Genomic DNA, 17398 nt, shown 5'->3' on the forward strand with positions numbered 1-17398 from the left:
CCATTCCACGCAATACGGCGCGGGCGGAGGCCGCCCGTCGGGTCTGCGCCCGGTCGCACGAGTGCCGGGGGTAGAGGACTGGGGAGCTCGCGGGCCCGTGGGTCCATGCAGAGCCTCCAGGACGCGCGGCGCAGAGACAGGCGCTGCACGGCCAGCCCCGCCTCAGTCTCGCGAGAGTTCGGCCGCTCGTCTCGCGATACGCAGGTGGAGAGGAGGGAGATCTGAGCTGCGACTGCGGCGGCGGGTTGACTGGGTCGGCGGTGGCCTGAGGGCCGGTGAGCTGAGGGCCGGGGCCGGGAGGCGCCAGCAGGGCCAGGCCCGGCTGAGCCGGGGGGCCGCGGGCCGGGAGACTGGCGGGCGAGGAGGGCGGCCGGGGTCGGGGCCCCCTGCCGATGAGGCCAGGCTGGGCGCCGCCCCCTCTGTCCTCTCGGGGCTCGGACCCCGCGTCCCCTCCGCGTCCCGTCCCCTGTCTCTGTGTCCCGCCCACTGTTCCCACTGTGTCCCCGCGTACCTCCCACGTCACCTCTCTGTCCATGTCCCCTCTACCGCCCCGCGTCCCCCTGCTCCCTGCCGTTCTTCCGTGCCCGAGCCCCAGTGCTCGCCGCGCCCCCGCAGGCCCCAGGGGTTCCTCCGGGAGAAGGAGCCGCCGGATGCGGCCGGGGTCCTGGAGGCTGGCGTGCGGCGGAGCAGGGTGTTCGGGAGGTGCCCCGGGGCTGTGGGGTGGGAACGGGCGTCCGCGCCCGGCGCCTGCGCTTCCTCCTGGGAGACATAGGGGTCGCTGCGGCTCCGCGCCGCGGCCAGGAGTGCGGGGCGCGTCGGCTGCCGGGGCGCGGGGTGTCGCCCCCGGCGTGAGCGCGGGGGGCGCGGGAAAGCCAGCGGGGGCTGGCCCAGCGGCGGGCGAGGTGCGGAGCGCCCGGCGGGCTCCGTGGGTCTCCCCGGGCGTCCCCCTGCCGGGGAGCAGGTGCCGGGGCCCCGCGACGGCAGCGCGGGCTCGGAGGGGCTGGGCCGCTGCAGGAGGGCGGCTCGGTCCAGGCAGAGGCCCGTCGGTGCGGCTTCGTGTGTCAGCGGCGGCCGCTCGGACCCGGACGGCATCTCGAGAGAGGGCGGGCTGGCTGCCCTTCCCGTCCTGGGTTGGCAGGTGGGGCCCGGTCCTGCGCTCCCTTCTCGCCCGTTGTCCACTGAGAGTGAAGGGCGGTGGGGGCTGCGCGGGCGCTGGAGGGAGTGACGGCCGGTGGCCGACGGGGCTCTGGGAGCGCACGGGCAAGGCGCTTATGGAATGGGAATTCAGAATCAGAGGAGGGGTCCGCGCTTCTCGTTTTCTTTCCTTTTTTTTGGCGGGGGGTGCAGGGGAGATCTGCGGGAGCCAGCTTTTTCTAAGGGGAAAACAGTCACCACCTGCGGGAAGTCAGTCTTCGGCTGTTAACTGCCTGGGACGCTGCGCCGAGCAGGGCCCGAAGCGCTGGGTGTGAGGCCAGAAGCAGCGCAGGTTTGGGGGTTCTTGGCAGGTTCCTGGCTGCTGCCTGTCCTCAGCCTTCGTGAGTCGGCTGTGGAGCGTATCCAGCCTTTGGAGCCAGGCAGAGCCGGGACTCCAGGCCCAGCGCTGTCACTTTAAAAAAAGAGGCTTTGTTTATTTGGGGGGAGAGGGGAAGAGAGGGAGAAAGAGAGGAGAGAAACACGGACCAACTGTCTGCCACATGCCCCCAACTGGGGACCTGGCCTGCAACCCCGGCACATGCCCAGCGCCCCTTTGGTGCCTGGGATGACGCCCAGCCCACTGAGCCACACCAGCCAGGGCTCTGTCCCCTCCAGCAGTGTCTTGTGTCAGAGCACATGCAGCATGGCCATCAGACTGTGTGGTGGCAGTTGCACCAGCTGTCCCCTGAAGACTTTTCTGGGGCACTGTGACCTGCACAGCTGCCCTGCAGTGCACCCCTGGGGAAACTGAGGCTCCAGGAGTCTTGATGCCAGCAAATGTCAAACAGCTTTCCTTCTTTACTTGGTTGAAAACAGCAGTAACTTATTAACATCATTGTTTAAAAGTTATTGTTACTGTGGCCATCGTCATCCTTGTGGCCAGTGTTCCCAGCAGCTGGGCTTTTGGTGTGGGCGTCTGTGGAAGACTGCCGCCTGACTGCTGAGCCCCTTCTCCTGGGGGCAGTCTGTCCGTCCTGGTGGGGGTCAGGCCTCCACTATGATAGTGGTTTGGTGGCATGCTGGCCTTTTATGCCTCCGTTTCCCCTCTGGTAAGTCAGCAGTCTGGGCTCCTGGTTAATGCCGAAGAACGTGGTCACAGACCCTGGAGTGTTTTCAGGGCTCTGAAGGGGTGCTAGGGCAGTGGGTTCCTTGGGCAACTGGCAGAGCTGTACCTGTGTGGCAGGGATCACCGTGACCCTCCCCTGTCTTCCTCCAGAGGGACGTGGCCATGGACGACCTGGGGGAGAACACCACCGTCCTGTCCTCCCTGAGGTCCCTGAACAACTTCATCTCCCAGCGAATGGAGGGTGGGGCCGGGCTGGACGTGTCTGCCTCTGCCCCAGGCTCTCTGCAGCTGCAGTACCAGCAGAGCATGCAGGTGAGTGTCGTGCGGAAGGGGGCCTCTGGGAGAGGACGCCCGGTCCCAGAGTGCAGCTGTGTGCCCTGGGTTGGGAGAGTGGTCTCTCAGGGAGAGAGCGCTGCCCCCAGAGGGGCCGGGTCACTGTCCACATGCACTGGGTCCTCAGATCCAGGTGTTTCATGCTAATGCTGACTGGGTGCCATAGGAGCTCACCTCTTGTTCGGATCTGTTGGCCTGCGGTGAAACTAGGTTCACTGCAGGTCGTTTGGCTCCCAGTCACGGCCCCTGTGGCTGACGGCAGGTGGAGACAGTGAGTGTTTTCTTGGCCCAGAGGCCAGCTGCCTGTCTCCCAGGCCTCTAAGGGGTCTCTGCAGTTTGGGGAAGGCGGCTGGGAGCCTCGGCCTGACCCTGAGCTGTCCCAGCTTTCAGGCCTGGTACAGCAGCACCGCGCTGTGGGTCTGGCACCCCATGTGGGCTCACGTCAATGAGCTCATGACACCGGGGACAGGGTCTGAGAGCTGGCCTACTTGTCTAATGGGGGAAAACCCAGACTGCCTGGGTGCGTGGCCACCGACTGTCCGGCCAGCTGCTGGCTCCCTTGAAGGGGTAACATGCAGGGAGGCTGTGTGTAAACGCAGGGTCGTGGTCAGCCTGGTGGGAAAGCCGGGCAGGAAGCGGGGTTTGGGTATGTCCTGGTCACCGTGGGCAGGTCTCAGCCTCAGTCTGCCCTGGGCTGACTCTCCCAGTATTTTTCTGGGGGTGGTGTCACTTCACTTTGTTCCAAGTCCAAGGCAGGGCCCAGGGAGATGCAGCTGTGGAGGGTCAGGCTCCTGGAGGACTTTGCTTTTGCAGGGTGGTGGGGCCTGGCCCAGTGGGGCGGGGTCACTGGTCTTCATGGGGACAAGAGGTGGTGCCTGCAGGCCTGCCCAGGCCCCTGCTGTTCTGCACCAACCACTGCCTCGGGCCATCCCACCTGTCCTGCCGCGTTTTCCTCCCCTGCCAGCCACACGTGCTGGTGCAGCTGGCTGGCCGCAAGGTCCTGTGCTCTGGGAGCCCCGGGGGCTGTGTGTGTCCTTGCCCGCGTCACTGCGGGTCTTCTAGTGCACCGAGTGGCTTGCCACCCCTTTTTGGCGAGGACTGTTCTTTATTTTGAAATAGGGCTTTTCATTTCTGTTTTTGGTGTTAAACGTGTTTGTATGAAATACCAGCGGTGACAGATTGTACTTAGTTTCTGTCATCCTTGCCCACTGGTCGAGAGAAGTTAGTATTTCACTGATGCAGATGCTGGGACCTTTTGCCCGACGTGTCAGGACTGTAGATCCCAGAATTTTGGAGGTCCCCTTCACCCCTTCACACCCAGCTAGTGCCACAGGGTCAGTGACCGAGTGGCGGAGCCAGAGCACGCTGGTTGAGCCGTGCTGCTGCAGCGCCTGCTGTGGGCCCCAGCCTGTGGCAGGATGCAGTTGGTGGCTCTCTTTCCTGCCCCGACGCCTCCTCCAGCTGCAGGCCTGGGCGGCCTGGGCGGCCTGGAGGCGGAGATCAGTGTCGCTCCCCCTCCTCCCGTCCTCCCTCCTTTCATGAGGGTCCTGTTTCCGTTGGAGAGTGTTTATGGTTTGCCATACCGCCACACGTGTTTGCGTAAATGTGAAAGTGATGTTTCAGTCCATTCCCTACAAACGCAGTCAGTGTCCCAGGATGTGGCCATGGGCCTCCTGGCTGTGGGACTCCTGGTCCCTGTGTGGTTGCACTCCCTGGATCTGGGGGGCTGCACCCTTTGGAGAAGCTGGGCCCCTTGCAGACTCAGAGTGAAACCGGGGACTGGGTGTTGGAGGGAGGGCAGAGTTAGGGTTTTCCTTGTGTCAGCAGGTGGGGAGGGAACTAAGAGACACATCCGAGGGCTGAAGGCAGCGTGGACGGGCCCACCGTGTGTGGGATGGGTGGGTGGAGAAAATGCCTTTTCTCTGGCCAGGCTTCTCACCCTGGCACTGTTGGCATTTCGGGATGGATTCTTTGATTCGCAGAACTTCCCTGTGCATGGAAGGGTACTTGGCAATGTCCCTGGCCTCTACCCACTAGATGCCAGCAGCGAACACACTACTGTCTCCTCTTGTGACCGTCTGCAGTGTCTCTGGACATTGCCAGGTGTCCTTGACTGGGGCGGGAGCCGCTTGCTCCAGCTGGTGCTTCCCGAACCTCAGTGTGTGTGTGGGTACCCTGGGGCCGCACTGACAAGACATTCCGATTCAGTGTCTTTGGTGGGCATCCCGAGACTCAGCTCACCAGCGGGGTGCCCGGAGGTGCCGTGTGCTGGACTATGGGCTGTTCCCAGAGTGGCCAGCCGCCAGCCCACCTGTAGAAGAGGCCCGTATGGTCAGCGATTCTTTGAAATCAGTTGGTGTGTCTTCTGGGGCCCTTCAAGGCTTGAACTCACCTTTATTTACCTGCCATTGGGGGGAGTCAGACTTCCAAGCTGGATCCTAGTGGGCCACACTCTCTCCCACTTAATCCAACACTAATGAGTTGTGGCAACAAGATTTTGCACACGTACCAAAGGTCTCAAATCAGTTAATGTTAAGACAGGGAGAGGACCTAGGCGAGCCTTTCAAATGTGGGTCGAGAGATGGGACCAGGAGGCCGGAGGTGCCGCGCGGGAGAGGGATCTGCACGTGGGAGGTGCTGCCCGCTTGGCCCTGGAGCTGGAGGGGACCGTGTGGTGGGGCGTGTGGGTGGCCTTCGGGAGCCGCAGCGGCCCGTGGCTGGCAGCGAGGAAGCAGGACCTCCGTTCTGTGGCCGTGGGAGTTGGGAGAGGGTCGGGGGCCCAGATGCGGACTTGGCCCCACTGATGCTGAGTTCAGCTGTGAGACTCTGCTCCAAGGGCCCACCCTGTGCCTCGCTTCCGGACCCTCAGGACCAGTCGCTCCTGTTACTGGAGTGTTCCTCTGCTAAGTTTGGTGGCTTGTGACGCAGCAAGGGAAACCCTTTTTTTTAGCATGCCCTCTGTTTTTCAGACAGTCTACCTTCTGTCATCTTGAAACCCACCCTCCTCTTCCCCTTGTCGTCTTCTCTGTGCTGGCTGCGTCCCACACCCATTGCCCAGCCAGGGACCCAGCTTTTTTCATCTTCCCTGGGGCTGAGTGCGGGCCCGGTTGGGAGCAGGTGTCCTGGGGGTGAGGGTGGCACGCTCACCTGTGGGGCGTGGCTGCTGAGGCCTCTGTCTCTCCTTTGGGCATGACCTGGTCAGCTGGAAGAGCGAGCGGAGCAGATCCGGTCGAAGTCGCACATCATCCAGGTGGAGCGGGAGAAGATGCAGCTGCAGCTGAGTCACAAGAGGGCTCGCGTGGAGCTGGAGCGAGCGGCCAGCACCAGCGCCCGGAGCTACGAGGTGGGTTCCGCCAGCCAGCTCCTGAGGACCCCGAGAACCTGGAGCTGGGCTGGCTGGGAGTGGGCGCTCTGCCCCGTCTGCGGGGCCTGCCTCCCGGGCCCCGGCAGCAGCTGTGTGCCCTCTCCTTGAGGAGGCGGCAGGGTGCTGGCAGGCCTCCCCCCCTCCCGTGGAACTGGATGCTGCTCTGGCAGAATCACCAGGAGGCACGGGGTGACAGGCTTAGAAAGTCACTGGTTGCACAGGGGTCTTGGGTCCAGGCTGGGTCTTGCTCAAGTGGTTATAGGGCCTCTGAGCACAGAGCCTTGATCTCGGGGCTGCTTTGCATGGCCCTGGCTTCCCCACAGTGTGATGGGGAGGCACAGCCCCTGTGTAACCCAGAGGCGTCAGATTTTCACTTGGTGCTTCCTTGGCTTCGATTTGCGGTACTCTGCAGGCTTCTCAGTGAGCAGACGAGCCGAGGAGATGCTCTAAGGTGCAGGCGGAGCCCCGGCCCTGTGCTGCCGCCCTGAGGGTGGAAGTCTGGCCCTGTTACTGCCTTACGGGCACGTTTTCCTGCTTGCCTAGGCCCTGTGAGGGGAGCTGGGGTCTTCAGGGTGTGCTGCTGCACGAGGGGACCCGGCCTGCAGGCTCCTGGCCGTGGCGGGTTGTGTGGGCTCCGGAGCCCAGACTGTGGTCTGGGGCTGCTGTGCCTGCCACTGGTCCAGGGGCTGCTCCGAGGGGTATTCTCTGTGGGGTGGGGCTTGATGTCTTGGGTGGTCCTAGGAGGCATGGTCTTGGGGATGGGGACGGGCAGAGGGGGAGGGAGGTATTGTGGGAGGGGTACCATTATGAGAGGGAGGGAGGTGGCCCTTGCACTGTGGAACTGCAGGGTCGGTGGTGCGTCCCTGCTGTCAGGCAGAGGTGTGGGCTGTGGAGCTGTGGGAGAGTCTCTGGGTCACGTGTCCTGTGAGGACAGGGCCTGTCTTGGTGGCCTTGGATCTCCAGTGCCCCGCATAGGCTGTGGCATCTTAAAGGAGTTCCCGTGACATGTGAGCCAGTGTGGGTCACATGGCTGTCCTTCTTGGGGCTGCCCGTGGGTGAGGGCTGACTGGGCTTCCCCCTGGGGCCCTCGCTGTTTGGGGGCCCTAGGCCACGGCGCCAGCGGTTCTTCCGGGTTCTCAGTGTGGCAGTGGGTGGGGAAGATGTGGGGGGGAGTCTCGGCCCTCCTGCACGGCGACACCCATCCACCCAGCGGCGCGGTGGTGGGCCACGCCATGTGTGCTCAGGCCTGGCCGGCAGCCCCTGTAGAGATGCCGCATCCTGTCCTCTGAGGTGCAGAGAAGGCCCTAGCAGCCAGCGCACCCTCCTTCTGCCTGGAGTGGGCGCCTTGCCTGCAGGGTCTCCAGGGAGGGGCTGGGCTGCACGCAGGTCCTGGTGTCAGCTCTTGTGCTCAGTGAGGCAGCCCCAGGGGTACCGGGCGCTTCTGTGGCTCTGCTTTCTGGTGGGAGCTCAGAGGTCAGCAGAGCCTGGCTCCCCGGCCCTGGGGTTCTCTGCCTTGGCCCTCAGCACTCTGGCTGCCACTTCCTAGTCCCTTTGCTCCTCGGGCTGAAAGTGGCCCCCGCAGTGGCTGAGTCAGCTCTGTGAGCCCGGGAGCACCAGGGTGAGGAGTCTTAGTTCTGGGCCGTCCTCGCCAGCACAGGCTGCCTCTGCGGGTTCACAGGAGGTCAGGTACCCTGGTGGCAGAAGGGGGCCCTGGGCCCCGCTGTCCTGTCTGTAGGCCGCCGGTCCTCACCCGGCGGGACGTGCCGCGGGCCGTGACTTCAGCCTGCGTGCCGTCCAGTGGAAGCTGCTTGCGCTGCCAGAGCTCGGAGGCCCCTCTTCAAGGTCGGGCCTGCGTTTGGGGCTCTCACTCTCCTCTTCTCCCTGCAGATGGTCACGGTAGCCGGTGACGCTGGGTGATGCGTCTGAGTGCCATGGAGGGTCCCTGGGCGAGAGCCCTGTGCCGTCCCCTTTTTCCTGGCTCCTGGCCACCTTCTCTGGGCTGGGGACCTGGCCAGAGGGAGAGAGGGCGGGCAGGTGGGATCACCCTGCTCCAGCCCGAGGGTGCTCACCAGGTCCTCCCCTCTCTGCAGCGGGAGGTGGACCGGAACCAGGAGCTCCTGGCGCGAATCCGGCAGCTTCAGGAGCGGGAGGCGGAGGCGGAGGAGAAGGCGAAGGAGCAGCTGGAGCGCAGCAGGCTGTGTCAGCAGAGCCTGGAGGCCGCCAGCCAGAGGCTGCGGGAGAAGGAGGACAGCCTGGCCGAGGCCAGCACGGTGAGGGCCGCCACCACCCAGCTGTGGGGCTTTCTGTGTGCCGCTCCGCACCTTCCTCTCGTTCCCGTGTCGTTGTCGTCATCGTCGTCGTCGTCGTCATCGTCGTAGTAAAGACACTAAGTTTCCCTTCTGTGGTTTTCAGCGAGTGGGTTGCACACTTTTTTGTAGTGGCTGTAATTGCGATTTTCAGTGGCTGACGAAGCCATTTACATTTTGAAACCCTTCTGTTTCTTATACACACGCCCTGATACACAGATGTGGGTGTAGCAGATAGCTTAACGCGTGCAGCTTTTTGCTTTTCCTGAATTAGTTTAAGATTTCTTATTTGTTTTGAGGGAGAGGGAAAGGGAGAGAGAGAAGGACAGAAACATCAGTGTGTGGTTGCCTCTCGCATGCCCCCTACAGGGAACCTGGCCCCCCAACCCAGGCGTGGACCCTGACTGGGAATCGAACCAACAGCCCTTTGGTTTGCAGGCTGGCACTCAATCCACTGAGCCACACCAGCCAGGGCCCCTTTTCTTGAATTATTTTATTTGGGGCAATTCCTCAGAGTGGGGACCTACAGGCCCCAGCTACAGCGTGTCGGTGGTGACATTTGCTACTAGCCTCTGCGCTGTGCTGTTGGCCACCACTCCAGGGTCTGGTTCTGCTGTGGTCTCTCCTATCACGGATGGCAGAGCTTTCTGGGGACAGCTACCTTTATCCCCAGAAGGGGCGGGTACTGGCCCGTGAGTGTGTGTTTCTGGGGTTGTGAGTGGGGGTCTGGTAGTGCCTGGGAGCACCTTTGAAACCAGAGCACGGGTACACTGCAGTGTCCCCACCAGCTCCATCAGCGAGGGTCGCCTGCCTTTTAGAAGCAGCGCGCACGTTGATGCTGGGGGACACTGGCCTTGTCTGACCTTGTCTGCCCTTGCCTGCCCCTTCTCTGTGCTGCGGGGAAAAGGCGAAGCTGCTGGGGGGAGGCTGCGGGTCCTTGGTGCTCGGTCTGCGTGACAGCGTCCGGGCAGGCCCAGCCTGTCTGTGCCCGGCAGTGCTGGAGAGCGGGGGAGGCTGTTTCCACACCTGTCTTCTGATGTGGACGCTGGCCGGAGGGGGCCGGGATCGACCTCAGGACGAGCCGCCCTCTGCGCTTGGAGTGCTTGCCGGTGCTCCGTCCTGGACTGGTGTCCTGGCAGCAGGTGTGGGAGCCCCTGGTTCAGTGAAGGGCAGCAGGGGAACCCCTCACCACAGAGGCTGCAAAGAGGATGCTGAGCGGAGCCCAGCGTGGGGCCGTCGTGGCCAGCAGGCCCGCAGGCCCGAGAACGTCGCATCTTCCCACCCCCTCGGGGAGGCCCTCCCTCGTCGCTCAGCCTGAAGCTGCAACTCCACACTCCCGCTGCACTCGCCTCTCCCCGGGTGCTGGCTCCTGTGTTCCCTCGCCCTGGGCCCCTCTTGGGGACGGCCCGGCTCGCCCATAGCACCTGTCTGGCCCGGTGGCCTTCACAGTGCCAGGTGCCATGTGTGTTGACAGGGTCAGGATGGCTTCTCGAAGGGTGTGTTTGTGGTCAGCATGGTTTGGCGCCTCCATTTTGTTTGGTTCCCAGTTTGGCGGGCTCTGTCGTCACGAAGCACGCCATGCAGGTCGGTGGAGCGTGGGACGCGGCCCTGTGCCAGTCCTGCCGGCCTCCTGGGTGGACATGGGTGGCGGTGTCCATCGGACACAGGGCCCCGTTCGGACTGCGGAACGAGCATGGTGGCCGCCGTGTCTGTGGAGGGGTTCCCAGGGGCCGCCAGGCGCCGTTTGCCCTGCCGCACCGTTCTCGGCCCACCTTCCCACCCTTGCTCCCAGGGGCCCTCTGCTGACCTCTGGCCCCTGGGGCTGGCGTGGCGGCCTCCCACACACCAATTTATGTGGTGCCGCTGAGCAGGCTGGCCCTTCCTGTCGCAGGGCAGGCTTGCTCTGTCCCCCAGGACGGCCACACTGCCTCTAGAGGCCGCCTGGTGGGCACAGGTGCTCAGCGGACTGGCTGTCTTGGGCCAGGTTGTGCTCCAGGATGCCTCCCTGGGCTGGGGTTGTCCCTTCGGGCCACTTCCCACCTGGGGGCACTTCTGCTGTGGCATTCTGGCAGCTCCTGTTCACCTGCGTGTCTCTGGCATTGCCCTGAGAACAGCCTCAGTCCGCAGTGTCTGGCTTCGTGGGGGTCTCCTGGCTGCGGCTTCCAGGTGGCATCTGTGGCACTCAGCTGGAGCGGTGTAGTGGCGTCAGGTTAGGGAAGGAGTCCAGGCTGAGAGGCCAGAGCTGGGTGTGGGGGACCAGCACCTGCGGGGACTGGTGGAGGTCTGAGGTGCCGGGATGTGGGTGGCTGACGAGTCACAGGCATGAGGCCCTGGCTCACCCTGGGCAGCCGCAGTTCTGGCTCCTGAGCCGTTGTCCCCACGCCCCCGCCTCTCCTGCTGGCTCCTGAGAGACAAGGCGCGGGCCGGGCCGCGCCGTGCTCTCTGAAGAAGCAGATGGCTCTGGCCCCGTTCTCAGGAGCGGGACAGGGGGAAGGGGGTGGGCTCTCAGGAGGGCCTTTCTGTGTGGGAGGCTCACCGGTGTCGGTGCAGCAGCCTCAGTGACTGGGCTCGGGTCGGCTGTCTGCTCTGCTCTCAGACCATCAGCGAGCTGAAGGGCAGGATCTCGGAGCTGCAGTGGAGCGTGATGAACCAGGAGGTGCAGGTGAAGGGCCTGGAGTCCGAGAAGCAGGAGCTGCAGGAGCAGCTGGACTTGCAGCGCAGGTGAGCACGTGCGGGCCGTGTGCGGGGTGGGGTGGCCTGTGCTAACTGGTGGGGGACCTGGGCTCGCCTGCACCCCCAGCTGTGTGTGCGCCGTCTTCGAGGGTCGTGAGTGCCACAGCCCTCAGAGCCATGGGCTCTGGGGGCGGACCTGCGGCCTCTGAGGACAGGACTGTGTCAGGACAGAGCGGCACCTTGAGTGTCTGGAGAACAACCCGAGGGAGTGCCCGTGGAGGGGGATTCGAGAAGGCATGGCGGTTGAGTGGGTTCTGAAGGCCAGTGTGGACGTCTCCCGAGGCCGGGGTCCGGGTGGGAAAGGGTGTTCGGGACTGGAGCTGCATTCTGCACGGGGTGCGAAGGAGCCCACGGAGGCGAGGGCAGGACGCCGAGTGCCCTTCCTCAGAAGGCTTCGTCTTCATAGTCGCTGTCTAGGAAGAGTCCTTGCCACGTGGCAGAGTCAGGGGACAGTTGGGAGCAGGTCCTTGCCGTGGCTGCACTGGTGCCAACTGCCACAGTGGCAGCGCGAGCGGCTGTGGGGCTGGGTGCTGGGGTGCTGCGGCGGGAGGGGGTCTGCAGGGGGTCTGGGCTCGCCCACTCACCCCGTCCGGGGAGGAGGTGGGCCCTGCAGCTGCTTGCCGGGGCTGGAGTCCGGGGTCCTGAGACCGTCCCTGGAGGGAGTGCCTCGCAGCACACATGCACATGGGTGGGTGTACACGTGTGCGAGTGGATGTGCACATGTGTGCGTGTGTCTACACTGCAGAGCTTTAGGGTTAGGGCGACTACTGGCCCCTCACACCACATTCTGCCTGGGATCCACTTTTCTCTTTAATAGAAAATGGCAGGAAGCCCACGAGAAGATTCAGGAACTCCAGGCCAGCCAAGAGGTGAGGGCGGACCAGGAGCAGAGGATCAAGGTGAGTGGCTGCACTTCACCTGGCCCATGTGCCGGAGGCATCAGAGGGGTGGTCCCAGCCCTCCTTCCCCGTGGGGGTGCGCTCAGTGGCCTGTGGGGACACCCGCTGCCCGTTCCTGCTGTGCCGTCTGCACTGGTCACGCCCTCACGTGCTAGGCTCCTGCAAGCTGTCTGAGGTGCCACAGTGAGCGGGGGACATGTCCTCCCGGGAAGCTTGCGTTTCCGGTGGGCAAAGGCTGAGGTTGAGCAGCCGCTGTGCGCTGGGCCGCGGTGCGGGGCGACTGGGCCCTGCTGCCCTGTGGGAGGGCCTGCCGGGGCACAGTGACGGCAGCTTCCTGGGCTGGCTGCCTGCTGCCCGGAGAGTGACATCCGCACTCCGCGCCCTGCCTCACCACCCACCGCCCCTCCCCCTGCACTTGCCCCCTCGCTTCCCAGACCCCTCGCTCTTCTAGCCTCGGGCCTCTCATGGGCTGTGCCCTTGTGGCTGCTATGCTGACCCTTTCCTCTCCCCGGCCTGTCTCCCCGCCCTCACTGCTTCACGTGGTCCTGTTACCCTTCCCTGCCCCTCGTCCCCCTGGCTGCGGCCCTCGGCCCACTTTGCAGGGTTTGCTGGCCTGCACTGCCCAGCGACTGTCTCTGCCCTGGACACTCAGACCTTCCTTGCAGAGACCTCCTCTGTCTCCTCTGTCACCTTGTCCCCACTGTGGGCCTCAGGACCTGGTGCAGGGATGGGCCTTGTCAGTGTCTGTTGAGTGACTGACTCATTGGATCCTGGTGTCATACTCCTATCCTGTTTTGTGACTTGTCCCTAGGGATGCCAGCTGTCTCCGTGGTGTCCTCAGGGGGCGCGGGGGTATCAGGGAAAGGCTGTTCTCCCCGGGAGAAGACTCACATGTTGCATGTGTATGCAGGGCAGCGGAAGCAGACCTTGCCCAGGGCAGTGGGAGGTCTCACTGGCCTGTGTGTTCATGAGCCTTGGCTGAGCATCCTTGGGCCAGACGTGTGCTAGGTCCCTGCCCCTGTGGGCAGCACAGCACCGCCAAGTGACATGAGCGTGCGCTGAGCCGCGCTGAGGGCACCANCAGGGTTTGCTGGCCTGCACTGCCCAGCGACTGTCTCTGCCCTGGACACTCAGACCTTCCTTGCAGAGACCTCCTCTGTCTCCTGTGTCACCTTGTCCCCACTGTGGGCCTCAGGACCTGGTGCAGGGATGGGCCTTGTCAGTGACTGTTGAGTGACTGACTCATTGGATCCTGGTGTCATACTCCTATCCTGTTTTGTGACTTGTCCCTAGGGATGCCAGCTGTCTCCGTGGTGTCCTCAGGGGGCGCGGGGGTGTCAGGGAAAGGCTGTTCTCCCCGGGAGAAGACTCACATGTTGCATGTGTATGCAGGGCAGCGGAAGCAGACCTTGCCCAGGGGAGTGGGAGGTCTCACTGGCCTGTGTGTTCATGAGCCTTGGCTGAGCATCCTTGGGCCAGACGTGTGCTAGGTCCCTGCCCCTGTGGGCAGCACAGCGCCGCCAAGTGACATGAGCGTGCGCTGAGCCGCGCTGAGGGCACCACCCCAGAAGTGAACGCTGAGGCCTGGCACAGAGGCACAGCCGGTGCAAGCAGGACAGGCTTCCCAGAGGAGGGGACTGGGGCAGTGGGAGTCTTTGACTTCCTCCTGTCCTTGGCCTCCGTCAGGATCTGGAGCAGAGGCTGCTCCTGCAGGAGCAGGACGCTGTGATTGTGAAGAACATGAAGTCTGAGCTGGTGCGGCTGCCCAAGGTGGAGCGGGAGCTGAAGCAGCTGAGGGAGGAGAACGCCTGCCTGCGGTGAGGGCGCGGCTGGGGGGCGGCGCATCCTGCCTGGGATCTCGGCATGCCGCCATGCAGCCCACAGCCCACAGCCCCTGGGGCCCATGTCCTCCCCCAGACACGCAGCTGTCCGTGTGACTGTCTCCGTCCCCCACAGGGAGGTGCGGGACGCCAACGGGCTGCTCCGGGAGGAAGTGGAGGGTCTGCAGCGGAGGCTGAGCCGCCAGGAGAAGATGCAGGAGAACCTGGTTGACCTGGAGCTGGAGCAGGAGGTGAGGGCGGGGGTGCCCGTTGTCTCAGGGGCTCCATATGTTTTGTCAGCATTCCAGCTGGTCCCCTGAGACGTGGAGGCTGCCTGCTGGAGTGGTGGGCAGAATCTTGGTCCCCAAAGACGGCCATGCCCCAGTCCCTAGGACTGTGACTCTGTTTCCTTAGGGGCAGAGGAGAACTGAGGGTGCCTCTCTGCTGGCCTGGGCTAGGCCGACCCCCTGGGTAGCCCAGGTGCCCCAGTAGGATCACAAGTAGTTGTGTGCGGGGGGCGATGTCAGTGAGCAGGCTGGCCCACTGGGGCTGGCACTGCTGAAGGGGGAGGTGGGGGCCGGGAACCGTGGGTGTGGGCAGCTCTAGAAGCTGGAGAAGGTGAGAAAGTGGATGGTTCCCCTGGAGCCCCCGGGAGAGCAGCCCTGCTGCCTCGGTGGTTTAGCCCTGGGAGGCCAGACTTCTGCAGCTCAGGGCTCTGAGATGGTGGAGGGCAACTGTTACAGATGGTGCCTTAAAGAGCCGTCGTTGAGAGTGACAACTGAAACGTCGTCGTTTCCACTCACAGACCTGAAGGGCCGCAAAGCTGAGTCCTCTCCCTGTGTCTGCTGGTGGGATCTCGGTGGCGGCAGGCGCTTTGTGCGGCCTGGTGGGGAGGCAGTGGGGCGCCAGTGCTGCAGCGCCCCGCCCTCCTCTGGGTGGGGGTGCCCGTGGCCCAGGGAGGCTCTGTCTTGCCCAGTGCTCGTGAGTTTGGACTAAAACTTAGGCCCCCTGACCCCTGGCCCAGGGTCTCTATCCCTCTGCGTGGCTTCCCTGGGGCCGTACCCCATGGCCTCTCCTCTCTGGCCCATCTGGCACACACTGTGTCACTTCTCCCTGGTTGTGCTGGGGTCTGGTAAGAACGGCCACCCCTTTTGAAGGGTACGAAGGGTACCAAGCGCTCCGACCACCATACCGCTGAGGCCCTGCTGGTCCCTGCGTCCTCTGTTGCCGGACTGTGGCCGTTGCCCAGGAGGAGGCCCACAGCCAGCCTGAGGCCCCATGGGGCACAAGCGGAGCTCCTCTCTCCGAGGCCAGGACTGTAGCTTGAAAAGATGGTCCTGGAACTGAGCAGTTTCTTGCTGGATTGAGTTTATTTTGAGATTGGTTACTATTTTGGCTCTAGAATCACATTACCTAGTTTTAAGTCCTGCTTTGGGTGCTTACTGGCTGGGCGACCCTAGGCAACTTACTTAATCTCTCTGTTCACCTGTATGGTGAGGAATGACAGTGTTGGCTGCAGTGAGGAAAGTACTAACCAGGCCATGCCTGGCACTAACGGGCACAGGAGGCACTTGAGCAACGGGGTGAGTGCGTTCAGAACGCTGCGCCTGGCTCTGGGTAAAGGGGCAGGAAGCCAGAGGCTGGAGCCTGCCTTCACCGTGGTTACATTCTAGAGGGGTGTGAGCCCTGGAGGGTTCCCTGGGGGAGGGTCCATGTGGGCAAGCTCCCCTGCAGGCTGCACTGGCCAGGGGTGGGCGCTCCCTGCACCCCGTTCTCAGGGCTGCCTTCCTCCTGCTGTGGGGCCACAGGGCCTGGGCTGCCTGGCAGGTGGGAGGCATTGGGTTCTAGGGCTCAGTCTATCTGCTCTTCAGCTGGGTGTCCTGAGAGCATCTGGGAGACTGGGTAGAGGTGGCGGCTCCCTGTGGGTCCAGGGGAGTGCGGGCCGTCCGGGAGGCTATGCCCTTGCCCACCCGAGGGCCTTGCAGCCTGCTGGGACCCTGCGGGGGGCGGGTACCAGGGACAAATGAGGTGTCTGCATGCAGCGTGCCACTCAGGTGTCTGCTGTGGAGCAGACTTGAGCGTCTCTGGGTCTCGGCTCAGAGATGGGGATGGGGTCCCCGAAGGGTGGGAGGCTTGGCCATCCGTATCACTGTCAGCTTTGTGTGATGAGGTCTGGTGTGGGGGTCCGTGGGCGCAGGGGGGTGGGCAAGAGCAGGGTAGAGGGGCGAGGCAGGGCAGCGGGGGGCTGTGGAGCCCTTGTACAGGCGGCAACAGGGCACCTGCTCTGCGCTCCATCTGCCCTGTCTTTTCAGAGGCTGCTGGCGAAGCTGCGGAGCTGGGAGCGGCTGGACCAGACCACGGGCTTGAGCATCAGGTAGGCAGAGGCACTGGTGCCTCGGTGTCCCCTGCGCGCTCTGCACACCAGCCCCCAGCCCTGCAGCAGAGGCCCTGGCAGCTGAGGAAGCCAGTGCCCTCCCTGCCTGAGTCCTCGGGGCACCCTCATTAAGCAGTGGAGGCAGGGACAGGGCTGAACCCAGGGTGCACTGGGCTGGCCAAAGGAGAAGGGGGTGCTTTTGGCCCAGCTCTTCCTGCCCAAGGTGGCTTAGCTGACCAAGACTGGCCACCAGTGGGCCATGGCATGAAGTCTGTCCCTCCTATGCCACACGTTTACTCCGCCGGACCCCCGGGCCCCACCCGAGTACTGCGGGTGAGTCGGCAGGCCCATTGCATGTGACACCGAGTTGACAGTGCGTGACTCTGGCTGGAAGGCCAGCCTGCACGTCTATAGCTGGGCGGTGGCAGGTGTTTGCCTGGCTGGCCTCATTGGGTTCTGCCAGAGGACTTCCTTTTGTATGTACTGAGGATGCGATTGCTTCTGGGGGAAGTTGTTCCCATTGGGTGCTTGTGATGGGCAGTAGTGGATGAAAACACGGAAACAGAAGACTGTTGTCCTGGGCAGGCCGATGCAGCAGCCTCCTCAGCTTGCCCATGTTGGCCTGATGCAGGCGAGGGAAGCAGGGTGCAGAGCTGGGCAGCAGCCAGGGGATGGTGGGCGGCCCTCTTGGGTGCAGAGCCAAGCGGCCGAGCTGGGCCTCATGTGCTCTGATGGGCAGGGTGGGCATCTTTACCCCGCCTGCCCTCTGTGGGCAGGGCCCCTCCTTCTCCAGCGTCGTGCCATGGCAGCTGCCCCTCTGCCTGGAACCCCTGCAGACCGCCTGCCTCAGCAGCCTGGTCACTGCCTGGCCACTCGGGTCTGGGAGGCGTGTGGTGGAAGGTAGATCATTCTGGATTAGACCCTGCAGCCTGGGGCGTGCAGCCTGGGGCGTTCAAAGAGCCTTCTGTTGTTTTGTCTGCTCGTGTGGCTTTAAGGCCTTAGTGTGGGAGCTGGCTTTCCCGAGACTGGGCCAGTGCTGAGAGCTTCTGTAAAGAGGTGTCCTGTGGCCACACCGCGGGACTGCTGGTCGGGACCAGTGGCCGTGCCAATGGGCATTATTGACGCTGCCGCCCCTCACTTGAAAATGCCTCTTCGTTTTCCCGTTGCCTCTCTGAGTCACAGAGGACTCCACCTGCGGAGCCCTGACTCACGAAGGGTGGCCCAGCGGGGCCTGGATGTTCTGTGCTTCCTCCTGTTCTCGGGGCTTATTAGCTCGCCGCAGAGCTTCCCCCTGCTCCCTGGGAGACGC

General features: G+C 63.8%; 1 protein-coding gene across 1 annotated transcript in view; it reads left to right on the plus strand.

The window, feature by feature from the left end:
• Positions 1–174: 174 nt before the first annotated feature.
• Positions 175–17398, plus strand: part of MAD1L1 (mitotic arrest deficient 1 like 1) — a 171098-nt gene continuing 153874 nt past the window's right edge. The window contains exons 1-9 of the mRNA XM_037057932.1: positions 175–275; positions 2411–2572; positions 5796–5936; positions 8048–8227; positions 10860–10984; positions 11814–11895; positions 13582–13712; positions 13852–13966; positions 16028–16089. Coding sequence (XP_036913827.1) covers positions 2423–2572; positions 5796–5936; positions 8048–8227; positions 10860–10984; positions 11814–11895; positions 13582–13712; positions 13852–13966; positions 16028–16089 — 986 coding nt within the window. The 5' untranslated portion in view covers positions 175–275; positions 2411–2422. The remainder of the gene's footprint in view (positions 276–2410; positions 2573–5795; positions 5937–8047; positions 8228–10859; positions 10985–11813; positions 11896–13581; positions 13713–13851; positions 13967–16027; positions 16090–17398) is intronic.

This window comes from Sturnira hondurensis, unplaced genomic scaffold (genome assembly GCF_014824575.4).
Source record: "Sturnira hondurensis isolate 20B ecotype Veracruz unplaced genomic scaffold, ASM1482457v3 Scaffold0009733, whole genome shotgun sequence".
Taxonomy (NCBI): domain Eukaryota; kingdom Metazoa; phylum Chordata; class Mammalia; order Chiroptera; family Phyllostomidae; genus Sturnira; species Sturnira hondurensis.